General features: G+C 39.2%; 1 protein-coding gene across 5 annotated transcripts in view; it reads right to left on the bottom strand.

The window, feature by feature from the left end:
- The window catches only part of ARB2A (ARB2 cotranscriptional regulator A), a 251,607-nt gene that overhangs the window by 116,844 nt on the left and 116,925 nt on the right, over positions 1-17,838 (bottom strand). For all 5 annotated transcript variants that reach the window (XM_038170230.2, XM_038170229.2, XM_038170233.2 and 2 more), the window contains one exon: positions 10,909-11,127. In XM_038170230.2, the coding sequence (XP_038026158.1) occupies positions 10,909-11,127 (219 nt within the window). The remainder of the gene's footprint in view (positions 1-10,908; positions 11,128-17,838) is intronic.

The following is a 17,838-nucleotide window of genomic DNA, read 5'->3' on the forward strand; positions in this document are numbered from 1 at the left end:
GGGAGCTCTCTGGGTAGGTTGTCTGGCCCTGGATGTCTCGTAGCAGCTAATTAACCAGATCTTCTGTCTAACTGAGATTTTGGAAGAGCTCTAAGAGCTCCCACGGTTAACAGTAGTTGAGCAGTGTTATGTAATCACTGTTTAGCGCGTTTTGATAATTTGGTAGTTTAGCTCTGTTGGTGAAAATGTCTCTACACTGAAATATTTTAAATCTTAAATGTGGTTTGGTTATAAAACTGACATTAAGCAGTAAGAATTGGTAGTTGCCAGGTACCAGATGTCTTGGAAATCCCCCAAATTGCGATCATATTTACAATGCCCAATACCCCAGTACGATGCCAGAATATCCAAAATTGCCTCTGCACTAAGCCGCATGGAATAGTTTTAGCGGTGGTAACGCAGATGTCTGCATATGCAAACTTCTTCCAACTAATAGTGCTCACAGACAACTGTCTGGATGGCAGTGTCCTAATTAGCAACACCTAAATCAGTAATACCTTATGAACATGGGCATAGGTTTGAAGATGAAGAGAAACTGGGGGCCTGCCCATAGGTTTCAAGGCAATTTGCAATTAATGCATTGGCCTAGAGCTGAGATACAGATTCAGGTCTCACTTTGAAATTAACCAAAGTGTAGACGAAATCTTCTGAGTTCTAAGAAGTGGTTGTGCACAGGCTTAATTAAACGTCTGTTTACTAATGCTTTAATAAAGTTGCAGCCTTTTTAATTCTGCCATGTCTATCCCCTTCTAAACACACACTTGGCAAATAATCGATTTGAATGTCACAGAGCATTTTTTTCTGTTCCCCAAACACAAAAACTGCTTTGTAGTTTAAAATGAAAGTTTGCAGATTCAATTTAACGATACAGACAAAACCCTTTTTGCCAAAGAAATAGCAAAGGAGAGGGAGGAGGAAGGACATGGATAGTGCCTCAGTCCCTCCCACTATTCACAATTGAGCATGCTATTAACATCTGGGAAACATCTGGGAAAAAAGCCATTTTCCTCTATTGCTCTATTTTCAGCAAATTTGGTCTTTCAGCAAATTTGAGGAGACGATCTGGCTTGTGGAGTTTCTTGATCTATGAAGAAACCTTGAATGTTCTGCTCAACACGCCTGGATGAAAAATGCCAGAAAACACTGCTGCCTGTCTGGAGGGGCTTGTATTGCTCAGGGCGCATTTAAGCAGAAATACTTGTGAAAGATCACACGGAATTAACCACATTAATAGCTCAGTAGGCTTCCTGGTCTCAGTCACCTTTGCCTACTCTTCGTAAATGGATGACCAACTACAGTGTCAATAGTGCCACATGTTTCTGAGAGGTAAATTCACCTCTCTTCACAATGTCCACAGAGACTATGCACAGTTTAAACGCTGCCCTGAGGGCTGACATGGGACTTGGTAACTCAGAACCACTGAACCGTGTCAGCTGGAAAGGACCCCCCACGACCTGCTGTCCAGTGCCCTGCTCAAAGCAGCACCAGCCAGGGCTGCTCACAAGCACCATGCCTGACACTTCCAATCAACATAAAAAAACAGTGAAGTCCTGGTGCCAGTGTCACCAAAGTGTAAAAACGCGTGCTTGCAGAAGCTCTCCCAACGCTCAACTTCATGCATATGGGACAGTGGCTTTGAAGGCACTTGATGCTGATGATTATCACTGAGGCCATGCACTTGTTTGCAACATTTCCATATTGCAGCTTCATCCCCCTGACTCTTCCATGCTCTCACAACTCCCCATCAGAACTGAGGCAGCTGTCACCTTTTTTCAACAGCACTCTCTCTTTCCTTATCCTAGCGGACCTGAATTTTGCCTGGTCCCTTTATCTTCAGGTAGGAAAAGGCATTATTTCAGAATGTCGTCAGGATGCCATGCTTTGGTTATTCACCAGAACTGTAACCCAATAATAACAGTACGTGTATTTCCATGCCAGTGCCCAATGGGTGTCATGATAAAACTCCATCAGAGTACCAGCCAAACTCTGCCAGCCAGCCACGGTAGTTCAAAACAGAAAGGGAAAGAAATGGTAAAGGAGCATAGTGAAGAAACACCCAGCAGCAACAGAAAAGTGTTTAGGACAAGCGGACCCCATAACCAAATCGGATTGTGTTATTTTGAGATCTGTGAGGGCAATAATTCATTTGCCTGCTTAATAGAAAGCAGTCAGGCCTTTAAACAGCAAGCAACGTATGAAAACTTGACATATCTCAACAAGGAGGATTTCATAGATTGCCAAGGTCTTCACTGCTAAGAGATTTAAAAATAAGCAACAGCCATTAAACATAAGCCTACCCTTTTCTGGCAGCCAGTGCAAAGGACACATGATGAATAACATGATCCTGTCATCAAATGTGTTTGTTCATTTTTCAAACAGCAGAAAAAACCTTGCAGGAAAAAAGTGCAGTACCCAACGGCTAAGAGAAGTGTACTGCAAGGTGGAATGCATAAGGGCGATGACTTACCAAGGAATAAGGGCACAAACTTAACTGCAGAACCTACAAATCTTTCAAAACTACATATGTAGTATGCATGTCTAAGCTATGCTAAATTTCTTCATTGCTAAGCTCACTAATTTCAACAGCATTCCTCAGGAAAACGGGGCCTAAAAGAAATAAATATCTGTCTTCTCCATGTCTACATGCAATTACAGCTTCCATTTTACCAGGTTAAGAACAGAGTAGCTGCGACACAATTAAGTGTTAATGTCAATTGCCCACTTTTCTAGGATGGTCTGAACTTGCAAGATCCATGAAATCAGATTATTCAGTTACACAGCAGGTGGAAAAGATAGAAGATAGGAATGAAAAACTATTCTGGGAGGAAACACTGGTTTCCAAAGAACAAACATGTTGCAGTTGCTTATGCAGTATCAAGAACATTATCTGAATTACCTGCTTTTTAAATTTCTTCCTGTACTGTGACTGGATGTACTGATTAAAACTTTGCTTTTGATAAAAGGAAACCTTCCAGACAGGTATCCCATGCTTGCCAACGTTATCACAGAGTCTGTGTCCTTCAGCATCTGCAGGATGCTGAACGCGCAAGCACGTGTCCAGATGTGCTGCACATTTATTCAGGTAGTGTTTGTGTGCATATACAGGGACACAGGCTTTTGTGTGTGTTAGGGGGAAATGTCCCACATAATCTGCTCTGCACTAGGGATTTAATGACTGACTAAAATTTAGGTGATTTTTTTTTTTTTTTTCAGAGGTGCAGAAGCAATCAGGAGCCATCTTTTGTTCAAGAATTATAAAATTGACACTTGGCTGGACTCATGGCAAATCATCTCCGCATGCTGATAGTGAACTCAGGATCAGTGCTACTTTATGGTGTATCAACAGAACAGCAACTGGAGTTCCTTCTACATCCATGCGCGACCCCCATGTCCGAAGGATAATTACTCACAGTTTACCTCTAACACAAGAAGCATACTTAAGCTTGTCAAAAATTACTAATGAAGGGGTGTCCTTCTCCCCCTGAAGAACCTGTTTAGTATAGGTGTAAGGTTTTTCTCACTCCGCACTTTGCTAGAAGTAACAAACTAGAAGCTCCAGAAGTGTTTTAAAGTTACTTAAAGTCCCAGAAGAACTACAGGCTCCTAACCAGACCTAACTCTCACCGACTCAACATGCAACTCAGTCTGTCTTACTTTATTCAGTACTACTCCAACCAGTGCCATCTATTGGGAAAACTAACTAAAATTCAAATATTATTTGATTACAAAGAACATGTAACTCTTTGTGTATTGGCAAATTTAGTCTTGCAGTGACTAATAAAAAAATACAGAAAAAGAGAATGAGAATCCACGGTTAAATTCCAAAGTACAGAGCAGTGCGGCTGAGCAGCATGCAGCCAATTCAGGACAGAAAACCTGCTACTGACACCACCAACCACAAAAGACAAAAAGCATTTTTGATCAATTCAGCACCCGCTTCTAGCCAGGAAGAAAAGGATAAAACAAGGATTCATCTGAGAGAGAAATGGAAGATTTTTCAAAATTTAGATAGGTTTAGGGTTGTAAATACTGTAAAGCTGACTACCTTAGGAAATACATCAGTCTGGACACTTTGAAAACAAAGTTAACAAAGTTAACAAAGTTTACATCCCACAAGAAGTAGATTCACAACGAGTAAGGACTTTATTTAGTAGGATTCTGAAGTATAATGACTGAGAAGGAGATGATGGTAATTCATTGTTCTCTAACAGCCAGCCACCTTGTCCTTATCTCAACCCTTGAGCCCTTTGCATCGTATTTTCTCCCCGTTTCTCTTTGAGGAGGGGGAGTGAGAGAGCGGTTGTGGTGGAGCTCGGCTGCCCACCCGAGTAAAGCCACCACAGCAGCCAAGCAGACTGCAGAACTACTGGACTTATGCAAATTCCCAAAACTGCATCTTTTTTTCCACATGCTTTTTTCCTGGATTTTCACTTTGATTTCTGTAACAAATGAGGCAGAAACAACATCCTCAAGCATGCAGTGAACTGTGCCCCAGTTCCCTGCTTGCTGACATTCACTTCCCAGGACTCCCCGGTTTTCCTTGTATGACCTAACCAAAACCCATAAACATTTTTAGAGGAGTGGGGTGAGGGAGGTCCTGTAGGAAAGGGTTATTTTCAACAACTGTATCTATTTATCTCATAGAAATTATTTTTGTGATTTCTCACCATATGCAGGGTTTTATGGCTCAGTGGTCCCCAAGGGAAAAAAAAAACAGATAAAGAATCCCCAAATTTTGTGAAAATGTGTATGTTACCACTTGACCTCCCGCTAAAATTTTTTTACCAGTTTTCCCAAACACTCAGATCTGGTATCGAAACATGCAATGCATACCGTATGTCAGAGGATATTATCCTTGTTTTGGGTATCAGTTAAAGGATTTAATCTTTGATTCTGTTGGATAAATGATAAAGGATACTCGCAGAGAACAATCTGTACTGGCAGGAGGATGGACTAGATGACCTGCGAGGTCTTTTCACTCCTTAACTGCAATTGCTCTACAATCAAAGCCAGGCAGTATCTGAGAATAAGAAGTTTGAATAATTTTATTCACCTTTGCCTTCAACAAGTAGGTCTGCTTTCTGCTGAGCTAGTTTTCTTTACGATTAGCTCACTAACTGGCCAGGTTTACTAAGCCTGAATCCTGACTGAAAGGAAGGACGACTTGGCTGACCCGTACATGACGGTCTTTTTTAGAACAACAGGAGCACTGCACAGCTCGTGGTGGGAGGAGAGATGCAAGCTGATTCTTTCTTTTGGAAACTCATACGGCTTGCCTCACATTTTAGGAGCCTGATCTAACAATACACATTTTGTCGGCATCATGTAATGAATGTTTGAAGACAAGAAAGCTAGACGGCCCCGATTTATTCCTTTTCTTTGATTAAACCATACTTGTGAGATGCAGAACAAAGAGAGGGTATGGCAGAACGAAGAGCCAGTGGCGCTCTTGAAGAGATGCAAAATCTTCCTCCAGTGATTATCTGCTTTTCTGATTTCTCACTTGCTCAAGAAAAAAAAAAAGACAAATATAACTTCTCTAGACTAGGAGATGCAAAACTTACTACAAGAAGCCCTTACAATCCAGGGATTTTTAAAAATACCTAATTTAACCACACAAGTTAAATAGCCTACTTATAAACTATTTAAAGTTCAAATTCTGTATGGTTTCACGAAATGTCTGTTTATTGTAGTACCTATAGAATTAAATACTATATATTTTTTTCTCCTCTTACACAGAAATTATTACTGAAGTTTCACGCTAACCTGACCCTTTAGGAATGACACAGGGGTGTCATTCTACACCCAAATGTAGTTGCTCAGTGCCATTTCGGATGGTTTTGAGCTCTCCACTTGGCCTCCAGCTGCTGGACCCGGGTGAAGCAAGTTTCCAGCAGGTCCTGCAGCACATCTGCCAGCACTCTGCAGGTGCCACGAGTGCCCCATGACACCCGAAAGGTCAGCAGGCATTGATTTCCCAGCACTTGGACGGCAGTCTCTTCGCTTTTAACTCTGAACATCTAGAGGTATGCGGGGCAAGGAACAATAAAGCCACAGTAATTTCCAAGCAGCTCTCATAAGCTTTCCATCACCAGGATGACTTTGCTGTTGCTTAGAAGTAAAAGAGATTTCACAGAAACAGAAGGAAGCAATGGGCTTTAAAAGGTAAATACGGGCAAACTAAAACCATGTGTTACTTCAGCTGTGTGGGGAAAGTAACGCCGAATGTTTTAAGAGGCAAAGAGAAAAAGCTTTGCACTACTGGAGGAGACTCTGGAAGCTGACATCCGGATTCCCAGTGCTGCCACCGACTTTTCCTGCGCTTGAGCGTGTCCCTAACCCCTTGGGAGCCATCTGCCTCACGCTTGTCATCTTGTCTCTTCTGGTGGAATAAAGGGCTTATTAGCCTGGGCTCAGCAGTCGCATGGACTTTGGCCGAGAGCAGGCGTGCGCCTTGCCAAGTCACGGGGTGGGCGCAGGGGGCCTGCATCTGCCCAGAGACATCCACAGGCCGGGGCTCTCCACGAACGGGCTCCATCCTCTGCACGGAGGGAGAACCCTGAGCCCCAAGGCCAACCCTGCACGGTGCCAGGGCCGAAACATGGTGGGGGCACACAGCTCTGCCCCTGGTGCCCGCCGGCCCCTCCTGTGCCAGCAGCCCTGCTTGTCGCCCAAACGCGGGCGGAGATTACTCTGATACGTGCGTTTTCAGCAAAACAAATTAATTAGTAGCACGTGCTCTTTTTCTATTTCGTCTCACACAAGGAGGGGGGGGAGAGGGGGAATTATTTATGAAAAGTTGCATCCGAAATTAATTTAATTTCATTCATACGCCGGTAGTATAAATAGCGCTGTTATGGATTGTGCTATAGTGAAAATAATATTTGCGTTAAGAATTATCTTCATTAAAGCAGCTAATCTAAGTGGGGAAAAAAATAGACAAAATTCCTTGCACACAGGCCTCGGAAAAGCTTATCCCTTTTGCCCAGAAAACCTGACCCCATCAGTCGGTCTCATGAAAGATATTGCTTCTTCCCACTTCTTCCTTCGTCGCCTCTTTGATATCCTTTGACTATTGTGGCAACAACATTATTGCAAATTACTATTATTATAAAATTATGTGATTTATACTTTTTTCTTTAATAACATTTCAGAATTCATTCAGTATACTTGTTTAAGTGGTGAATGCTATTTAGAAGGGGATAAATACTGATTTACATTTCTAAGTGTCTTTTAACATAGAGAAGACACTGTCAATGTGAAAATCTGTGGGGAGTGGGAGATGGTTTGGAGGATGGAGGGAATAATCATGTCACATTTAAGCCTGTATGATCTGTTTCCATAGAAAAAGGTTAGAGATCAACAAATTCTCAGTTTAGTTCAGTAATAAATGAAGGTTGGCTAGGGTATTAAATTTCTGGGGGAAGCATTAGCCAATATGTACAGCAGCAGCCTCTGGTGGTCTAAGAAAAAATGGTAGTATCTATAAGTAAGGATAGAAATATGTTTTTTAAAAGGATGTATGTACATATTTAGCTATTTGACTCAATTCTGCATTCAACACATTAAAAAACAGATGCTTTTAAAACGATCTGCTGGCAATATGCTTGTTAAAATCTGAACAGCAAGAGTATTAAAATTCATATGCATACATTAACATGTTATATAAAAGTAAAATGCTTTTGTTTAATCATTCTATAAAGTATTATAAGTCAATGCTGATTATCAAGAAGTTTTCTCCTTGGTTTGTGCTGCTAAAAAAGAAACCAAATTTGTAAGATTTTTACTGAATTGATGACATTTTCTGTCTTCACTTGTGAATTCACTTGGCAGATGTTTTCAAGAACAAAAAATTCTGTCTTATTACAAAACATATTAAGCAGGTTTTTCTGCCATAATGTTTGACATGATGTTTACTGCCCAGACCGAATCAGTCCCTTTAACAAGCTATAACATATGCCAGAAAGTACATTATTTCTTAGTTAAGAAAACTTACAGCATGAAACAATAAGTGCTTTGATCTTTCAAGCACTATGCTTAATGCACTACATACTTTGATAGTCATTTTTATTTATATTTGTTTTGTATAAAAATACAGTGCAAATTGAGATTTTGTATTTTAAGACTCTGCTTTTACATATTCTTGAATATCCCGTCCATTTGCATTTTCCTATGAAAAAAATAAAAATAAAATACTTATAGAAATTTACAATGGAGGAATTCTATTTTTGCACATTTTGGACAGTCTAACTGCACGAGCTGGACCATGATCCAGACAGCTCTAATTTCATCACATGGCATTTCCTCGTCAAACCACAACAGATCTTAGTGACCCTATGGGAACATAACATAAGGATATTTATTCCTATTGCCTAACAGTCTGAAGCGATGTCCCCAGCATATTTGACACAAACAAATCTTCCTTCAACGTTAGATGCAGTCAATGCCTTCGCTGTTTCTCAATGAATGCATTTACCACAGCCACTGAGAAGAAATTTTTGATCTTTGTACCCATTTGCCCTGCTTGGCAAAGGCAATCTGAGGCTTACTCTGTTTTTTGATTTTTGTTTTCAAAATTCTTTGCTGATACTACTACCAGAACATATATCATCCTTAAATATCCTGTGGATTGACAATATGATTTTTTCTTTTTCATTTTTTTCAAGAGCACAGTGAGTCAAAGGTATTGCATACCACAGAACAAGTAAAATCCTAGCTAAATTGCTCTTTCTGGTTGTTCCAAAGACCGTGCCCCTCACCAGCCCGTGGTTAAGGTGAGGCAGGCAGCGACCCCAGGGTGCAAGCAAAGGGTGCTCCCTGTATCACGCACAACTCAAGCAGGGGAGGCAAGAAATACATCACGAGCAAGGCATTGCACCATTTTGTCTGCACCATGCTATGCCTGGAGAGAGTATCAACTGTGTCTTTGGCTAGAAAAACACACCAGAGCACGTTTTATTCACAGCTCCTCTTGCAACCACCTGTCTAAGTTTTTACAGACTTAGCAGTTCCACCCAACAGAGTAAATGGTACCCTATCGGCGGTCCAGTTCTGTTTCAGAAACCAATAGGCAAGTAAATTGCAGTAATTTATCCTGCCATACACTGAAGCAGGGATATTTTTCATTCTGTTTCAAAAAATCTCTCTATATTAGGGATTATTAAAGAAAAGAAAAGCAAAAAATTCTTTCAGAATAAAACACTGATTGCATTAGAAAGCCCCATTTCATTTATTTCACCCACAAAAGGAGACTCTTTCACTAAAACTTATACTACTTCTTTCCTAGGTTTGAAGAAAATTGAATAAAGGGAATGTCAACAGTCATATCTGAGGCACAGAGCCACGCAAAAAAAAGAAAATGATATGGAGTCATGCATTTTATGTTTCGGGGGTCAAACCTCCCGAAGCCAAATTTCATGCCTCATCAAGCAAAAGAGCCATGAGAAGGTGGAACTGCTAAAAAGGTATCAAAAAAAGGTTTACTCTCAACAAGAGGACACTGGACCAGCATGCTGATTAAATGCATTTCTGGACAATACAGCAATGTCCACCGGCCCCTGATGCACCTTGACACAAGCCTCCTTGCCCCTCTTAAGAAACAGGGTCTGACCGGCAGGAAGAATGCCTTATCCCACAAAAAGAAGCAGATAGACAAAAAAAAAAACACCACACACACACACACACAAAAACCAAAATACCACAGTGCTCTGTTGGTGGCTCTGAATATATATATACGCATCCTTTTGTTTCGCATACTCAGTAGTGAGATATTCCTCAAGAGCCACAGTAATATTTATGGTATTAGTGATTCTTACATCCAGGTTACAAAACCTTTTAACCAGACAGTACAGCTGCATTTCTCCTACAAACATTTTGATGTTAAACCACAATTAACAGGAACAACTTAAAATTTAAGATGATTCTAACATCCCTTTTGCTGACTTTTTCTCTATTTCACACCAGAAAGGCACACGCGCTTTTACTGATTTAAGTACACTGTGGCTTTTCTGCCATGTTTTACCACTGAATGAAAACACTAACTTTCATAATAAAGGCTTTGGAAATTGCATGACTCAGTCTCGAATGTATAATGCATAGTATGTATATGAAGCAGAATGTGTCAAAGTGCAAATAATATTGTTTGTGCCCCCTGCAGAATTAGAAATCCTTGGGTAGCACTGTTATAACGATCCCATGCTGGTAGCATTACAAAGTGCAAAGGTTCACTGAGTAAGAAAAGAGCAGGGGACAGAGTTTCCTCATTACACCATTCTCGAACTATTCTAGCTTAAATATTTATTAAGATATTAATAACTCTCCTCCTTTATCTGCCTTCAGAAGTTCAGCTGAAACACAATGGATGGCTGCTCATATGAAAACAATACATTATAGGGTAAATCTGCTACCACACAAGATGAACACCGGTATTTTCCACAATACATTATTAATTCAGCAGGTAATATGTTAAAAAACTATCAGGCAATAACTATTGCCTCCCCAGTATAAGACAATGTAATACAATAAATGCATGCATGACGTGTGAAGCTAATGTGTTGCCTAAACTGCATTAAAAAGTGTTTCTTGTGTACACCTCTATTTATAAAATCATTTTTACAAAGTCTTCCTTAAATCATTCCCTTTCTTGATAGCACCACTGAGTTCCTCTGGGGTTTATTTGAAGTTCCCCTTTGAAATTAGAAAGGACTGTTTTGTAACTCTTCTAAAACTTCACATTCAGCAAGTGACAAAAAATATCAATAGAATAAAGACACAGGAACTCTGTATGAACTCTTCAATGCAGTAATGTGTTTGTTTTTAAAAAAAGCACGCTATTTATTAGCTAATATGGACAGTAAACATATTGATACATCAGTAAAGAAGGACAAAAAAAAAGTAAAAGAAACTTACTCTAATATATATCTGCATTGTTTCTTTTTCTTTTTGTGGATTTCGATACTTCTCGTAGAAGTCACGTCGCTTCTTTGTTTCCTTCTGGATTTTATCTTTTCTTTCCCTCTTTTCTGCAGGTTCATCTGAGCTATCAGAAGACAGCTGTACTTGGGCTTTTGTCTTCTCCACTTCAATATAGTTCTCATTGGGATTCAGTACTATTACTCCATAGCCTTCCTGGTTTAGAAGAGACAAAAAAAAAGAAAAGAAAGAAATATGAAAAGGGAGATTTAATACTTGAAAATGCTTTGCATTTACTTTAATGCTCTTAAAAACTTATATATTTATTTCAGCAAGTTCACACAACATAATTTTTAGAATAGCATTTTGAGAATATTCTGTTTGTTTCATTTCTGTCATTAAAGGGATATTGATGTGTGAGTATGTGTCTGTGCATGCACTTATGCATATACACATCCCTTAGCGTCAGAAAAGTTGCCTGTTTTACCTCTAAAATAATTTAATATGTTGTTTTATTCATAAGCACGGTATACGACTTTTTCAGAAAACAGTATTAGAACTAAAAGCAAAATATTGTTTTAAGAACTCTATATAACGATGAATAAAAAGCTTTAAACCCAGCCAATAAAAACCTTTAGAATAGAAAGGATGGAGGGATTTCATATATATATTAGAGAGAGCATGTGAAAATTATTCAGAGCAGTTTAAAATAGTAAAACCTTTTGTCTAGCTGACAAGCATACCATGCAGAAGCCAATAGCGGCAGTAACAATGAATCAATACCAAAACTGATTCAGTGGTATTGCTTACAAGTCAACTCTTTTACTGTGGGGATGACTTTTAAGCACGTCTTTAAATCTGCTCTAAAACTTCATTGGGATTATGTCCCGTATTCAACAAACCCAGAGAAAATTTGTGACCTGGAGGATGCTTTTGAGCATACCAGCTGCATTTTTGTGCCTCAGAAAATGAGCTGGTTGAAAAATACATGAATTTATGAATGAGGAATAAATCTTGAATAAATCAGCCAATCATTTTATTATGATTTTTAAATGATGGTAAATCATACAAGAATTGTAATATTTGTGAAAGATAATCGCAAATGCAGGGAGAAAAAGGGAAGCACGTGCATTTAACAGATGAGTCCTTAAAGTTACCATGGGCTCCCAATGAAAATCAAGCTGTCCTTTAAAAGTAAATTTTAATAAAGACTCACTTTTTGAGAATGTCTATACTAATTATCCGACTAAACAGCTTTATTCCAGCTTTTCATTTAATGCTTAATTTTGCACTTAGGCTGGGCAGGAAGATCAAAGACGTCCACATACCTAGCTTCACCAGAATAAACCAAATCTACACCAACAAAAGGTACTTTATTTGGACTTGCTTTATTCTAATCTGTAGAGCTATTCAAAAATCTTGTAACGCATTGTGGTCACTGTCAGGTAGACAGATTGTCACTCGGTGATTTTCTACAGTTGGACACACTCGACTAGTTATCAAAATCACATTTGAAGGAAGTTCCTACCCCTCTTCCTTGTGCTGCACAACTTTTCACGCCCTTCTCAAATTTCTGCCATAGCTTCTCCTCCCACCAAAACTAAGCTAAAGGACACTGTTGCACTCTGCTAAACAGGGTGAAATAGAGGCATTCAGTACACTGTCTCTGGTGTAAGGAACGTGCTCAAAAAAGGTCACCGTAGGCCAAAGAGAAAATTGCCTCCTCACTAGATTCGGTACCATGAGTAAGTGGTCTCCTGTCATGTTTCTTCCCTGCCCTCTCCGCCGAGTGAATTGAACTTAGGTAAATATAAATAAATAAATAGCCAAATAAATAAATGGAGGGGGAGGAGGAGGGGCAGAGAAAGACGGGAAACAAAGGAAGGCCTGGTTTAAAAGCTACCCACGCCTCTGCCGCTCATATCAGCACACGATGCCGCCCGCGCTCACTGCTGGCGAGGCCGATACAATTCCTGCTCATGAAATCCAAAGCCCCGGACCCATTGCCGAGGAGAAATACCACTTCGGCAGGTATACATGCTGCTAAACGGCGCAGCTCGGATGAAAATCATAAATTTTGGGCCCTCTGGCAGTGGAGCGAGGACCAAGTTGTTGCCGCACTTGGCACGAAGCACTGTGGTGGTGGCTTCAGCTGCTGCTCCCTTTGTTGCTCGTCTTCTTGACCTGTTCATCCTGAGCAGAGACGTCCTGCCTATCGATTCTTTTTGCCTTCTATACAATGCCAAATGCAAAATTCATGTATTTATTATAGGTTTACGAGTGTTACAGGAATCTGAAGCTCTGTGTCCACTTTTCGCTGACCACAAAACAGACACATAAATCATCAAAGAAGTAGAATTTGTCTAAGTTATTGATTATGTAACTGAAAATTACATGACTCATTTGTCCAATTTTATAAGGACACAATGTCAATTTTTCACACAGACATCAACAGATGAAATATGATTCCATTTTTAAATTCACTATTTCATAAATCAATTAGAGGATTTTTACCAATTATATTTTAAGCAGCATAACATGTCTCCCTCTACATTTATTTTTTTTCTGAGATAGCATGCCTTTTCTGTCAGTACGATTAAAGTAATTAAGTAATAACTGAGGTTTTTTGTTTTTTTTTTTTCTCTCGATTGTGGGAAAAACTATCATACCAATTGTTAAGAATTTCTCCTAGGAAAATAATTTCCTTTCAGATTACTTTGCTTACAATGTGTTTTCTTTTCCCTTGTCTTCTGCCTCCTAAATTACAAGACATTAACAATGGCACCAGGAAGATTTGATAGCCACATGTATAAAGATGACTAGTAAAACTGTGCCTGATTCCAAATTCTCTCGTTCAGCCTTACCCTAAACATCTTCTATTGACAATGAATACTTAACTTTAAATAACATCTGTGTAAACAATATGCCTTTTAAGTCCCATTAATTTCTTTAAAATGCACTCACACAGGCGGAGCTGCACCATTAAATTTCAGTATAATCAGAAAATAAAAAAAGATGGGCCTCTTCACTGACTCAGAGGGGTTGTGCAAAGTGCAAGTCGATGCAAACCTGAACACACAAAACCACTAATATTTAAAAACAGGCCCTTAGGAAACTCTAATAACAGGCATGATACACGTTTGGCGTGACTGTTTAGAAAAGACCAAATCACATTCATTAAAACTTTTAAATGAGTTTGCAAATATATACCTCACAATGTCATTAAGAATATGCGTTTCTGTTACGATGAGCTTACAGCATTATTAAACTGTAGCGAGTATCATCATTCAGACAAGTTTTAAAACTTGGTGATGTTTTCAGTGTAAGTAACACTGGAGTCAATTTTTCTACATATCGAGCGCACCACTGATAAACCACTGTGAAAAGTGCAGTTTTTTCACAGTAAAAAGGTAAACTTTCTAACAATAACAGAAAAACCTCCATAAATCTTTACTTAATTAAACCAAGCTAAGCCCGGTGCTCTACCATGTATCTGAGAGAATACAGATGCCACAGAGAAGTCAAAGTTTGCCTGCATCACCCATTAGTGTATCTGTGATGAGAAGTAATAATCAGGATAGACACTGATAAATACAAGTTGCAGCCTCTAACCTACTAGCTCAGGGGATACAATTACAGTTTCTCTTTCAGATGAGAATACTCTATTAGCAGCTATTTCCTGGAATTCACTTCATGATAAGTCAGCAGTAAAACATCTTTAACAACTACTATCAACCTCCAAGTAACTACTTCTGGAGGCAGGGGACTGTGTGCAAGCTCTGCTTTCAGGTTAGTAAGTACAAATGTACATAATTGTTGTCTGTCTTGTGACTGAACCAGCAACGTATGACAAAAACTGGCTGAAAAAAATCAAGTGTTGGGAAGAATAAAAAATCTCAGTTACAATACCTTTACTATAAAGCCAGAGCAATGTAGAAGGGCCTTTTTCACCCTAATACACAAGCCAGAATTGCAAAGGTACAGTCTCTTACTGGAAGTTTAAGCAAGTTGTTTGAAACATCAAAATTAGTGTATCTGGCAGTAAAACTGAGATCAAAAAAAAAAAAAAAAAGTAAAAGAACTCCAAAATATTCAAAATATTTGAGGTAAATTCTAAATCTTTTGAAATCTCTTCTGCCTAGCCAAATGAATAATGAGCTGAAAGGACTCGGCTCTGCATATTAATCCACCAGGATGGGATACCATATGTGACCAGAGAGGTCAGGGCTGGAGAGGAATCTTTTGACCTGTGTAACTATCTTTTTGGACTGCAAGCGGGGGTCTGAAAGAGATCTTTTTCTTAAGGCTTATCAACCTGATTTTTCAAGTTCAGATTTCTGTGTAGATTGTTTGCAACAAGCTCAGAGCTAATTCCCAAGGGAAATGTAACTCCAAGTGCTCGGCTCTTAAACCTTCCCGTGGTTAAAATGGACACAGCAACGTCCATTCATCTTTCTGAAAGATGTATGTTCCGTTTATTTCCCATCTTTTTTCATGGGAAGGGTACATATATGTCACTGTTGCAACATCGTAGGTGCAACAGTGGGATGAGGTCATGACAACCAATCCGAAGTCACTAGTGAAGCGTTAAAGTAAACATAGCTGTTGGAGATGCAGCTCAGCTTGAAAAATGCCCCCTCCATTATTTGAGCAATTTTCTCAAGACGTGACCTGAGACTGAAACGCCTGAAATGTCAGTTGACTCCGCTTTCTGTTTCCACCCAATGTACATTTTGGCAACTGCACCCTGCCAGTACTTTGCAATATTTTCACCCCAGCTACACCTCAGCGCTTGGCGCGCTGAATTCCAGTGCTGTGTCCAAGTGTGTAAAAATGCCGTGTTACTGCCAAACACACATTGTCCCACTAAGTTCCCAACTTAAAATAGCTCATCAAGTTAGGCAGGAAAAGAAAACATGCCACAAAAAGTTTTTAGAGGACCACCTGTTGTCTATTATTTTTACATAGCACTTACTCATAAATCATAACACAGGGTAATTAATCAAGCTGTCAAAGAGAAGGTCAAAGGTTATGTGGGGGAGTCAGAAGGTCATGCATGGGCTGATAGAGGTCAGGGTCACACCGCATTCCTCATTATCAAGTTGGGATGAGAGACGGCCCAAGCAAACAAAAGTGAAAGCAGATGGAGAAGTGAGTGGATGAAAAAAAAAAAAAAAAAAAAAAGAAGAAAACTTCACAAACAAAAAGAAAAGTGAAAGAAGAATGTCAGTTGCCTTCAAACAAGGAGGAGAATAGAGCAGAAATACATTGAGATGTTCTCAAAAGGTCTCACACAATACAAAGAAACTACAGTTTGATTATTCAAATACATTTAATATAACTTTCCATCTTATCTTTTTGCAAATAGTAAGCAACGCTACAAACCAGGCGCAGTAGTTTTGGTTCCATTTCACATCTGAAGTCAATACTTTTGAGGTGAATTAGACAAAAGAACCCTATTGCTGTGATGAATTCTGATGGATATATAAAAATGCTTTTAAATGCTGAAGTTTATTCCTGTTTATGGCTACAACCAACAGAGTTTCAATAAAAACTTATAACCTGTTTGAATGATGTATTAAGAACTATACTTTCATATACACAAATACTCAAAAACACAAAGCATCATAAAAGTCCCTCTGGATGACACAACCGTTATAAAATATTCTATCATTACACTGACCTGAATTAGATGCAGAATACTGTGCAAAATTAGCTGTCACCCTTTCCTCAAAATCTTTGTTAATCTCATTTTGAATGTTTGCAGCTTTATCAACACATGCATCAATGTCAGCTCCTTGGTTACTGAACCGCTGTACTTGGAAGAAGATATAATTAAAATGTTTTGGCACAGAAAAGGTGAAATTGTATCTTCCCCTGTTCCCTGAGGAGTCTGTAAAACATGTAGGATATATTGACAAACACACACCCTTGTCTAGAGCCCTGACATCCCAGGTCACCCAACTGCTATTTATTTCAAAACATTCACTTTACACTTACCCAAACTGTCACCTGCTGTGTTACTAACTTTTAATGGATATTAGAGCTATAAAAACAATAAACTCTTCATTTCCTTTCTGTTACTGCCTTCTAATTCCTCACTGCATTTGGTCTGCATGCGGAACTGTATTCATCTCATTTCACGATATATAGGAACTTGGTGCTGGGAAGTACAAAACAGGCCATTAAGTGTGTTTTCCTTTGCTATTTATTAATTTGGTGCTAGTGCAGCTATCCTAAACAAACCAATGTTCTAGGCTAAAAAAAAACCAGCACAACAAAACACACAAAACACCACCACAAAACAGATAAGCTGTTACTGCATTTTGAGTTTACTGTTGGAAAGTTTTGAAAAGAACTAGTGTTTTACGCCTATCTATAATTAGCAACCTAGATATGTCTATGTTAAGATCTGCAGTCATGTTTCATGGTGTTTGTTCCGAAGGCCAAAACTAAGAAAACACATCTGTGTATTACAAAAGTTTTGCTCCCTTACTTGTGTACTGTATCCTTGATAGGGAACTCCTGTGCCTTTGTAAGCCCTGACTTAATTGAGATTTTCAGTAGAAGATTGTTTCTCATCATAAGTGAAATGCAAGAAACCTAAAAAATGCTGTCGCATTAACTTAATTATGTGAATTAATAGAAAAGAATTAGGTTCACATTCAAAGGCTTCTTCAAACATTCTTTAATAAGCCTCAGCCACAACACCTCTCCCTAACGTGAGATTCAGGCTATCTAGAGAAATCACGGGAGGCTGAATGGAAGTGAATTCACCCCAACCACCCAGGCGGAGTAGGACTGCAAATAATCCTCCCATAATAACTGTCCAGGCTGCAATAATAGTCTCTGCTCTTCTTCACTAACTGCGCACAGCTTTGGGGACCATACAAGCCATGAAAGAATGAATTCACCAGTTACCCCCAA

The sequence above is a fragment of the Anas platyrhynchos genome, chromosome Z (genome assembly GCF_047663525.1).
Source record: "Anas platyrhynchos isolate ZD024472 breed Pekin duck chromosome Z, IASCAAS_PekinDuck_T2T, whole genome shotgun sequence".
In the NCBI taxonomy this organism is placed as follows: Eukaryota; Metazoa; Chordata; class Aves; order Anseriformes; family Anatidae; genus Anas; species Anas platyrhynchos.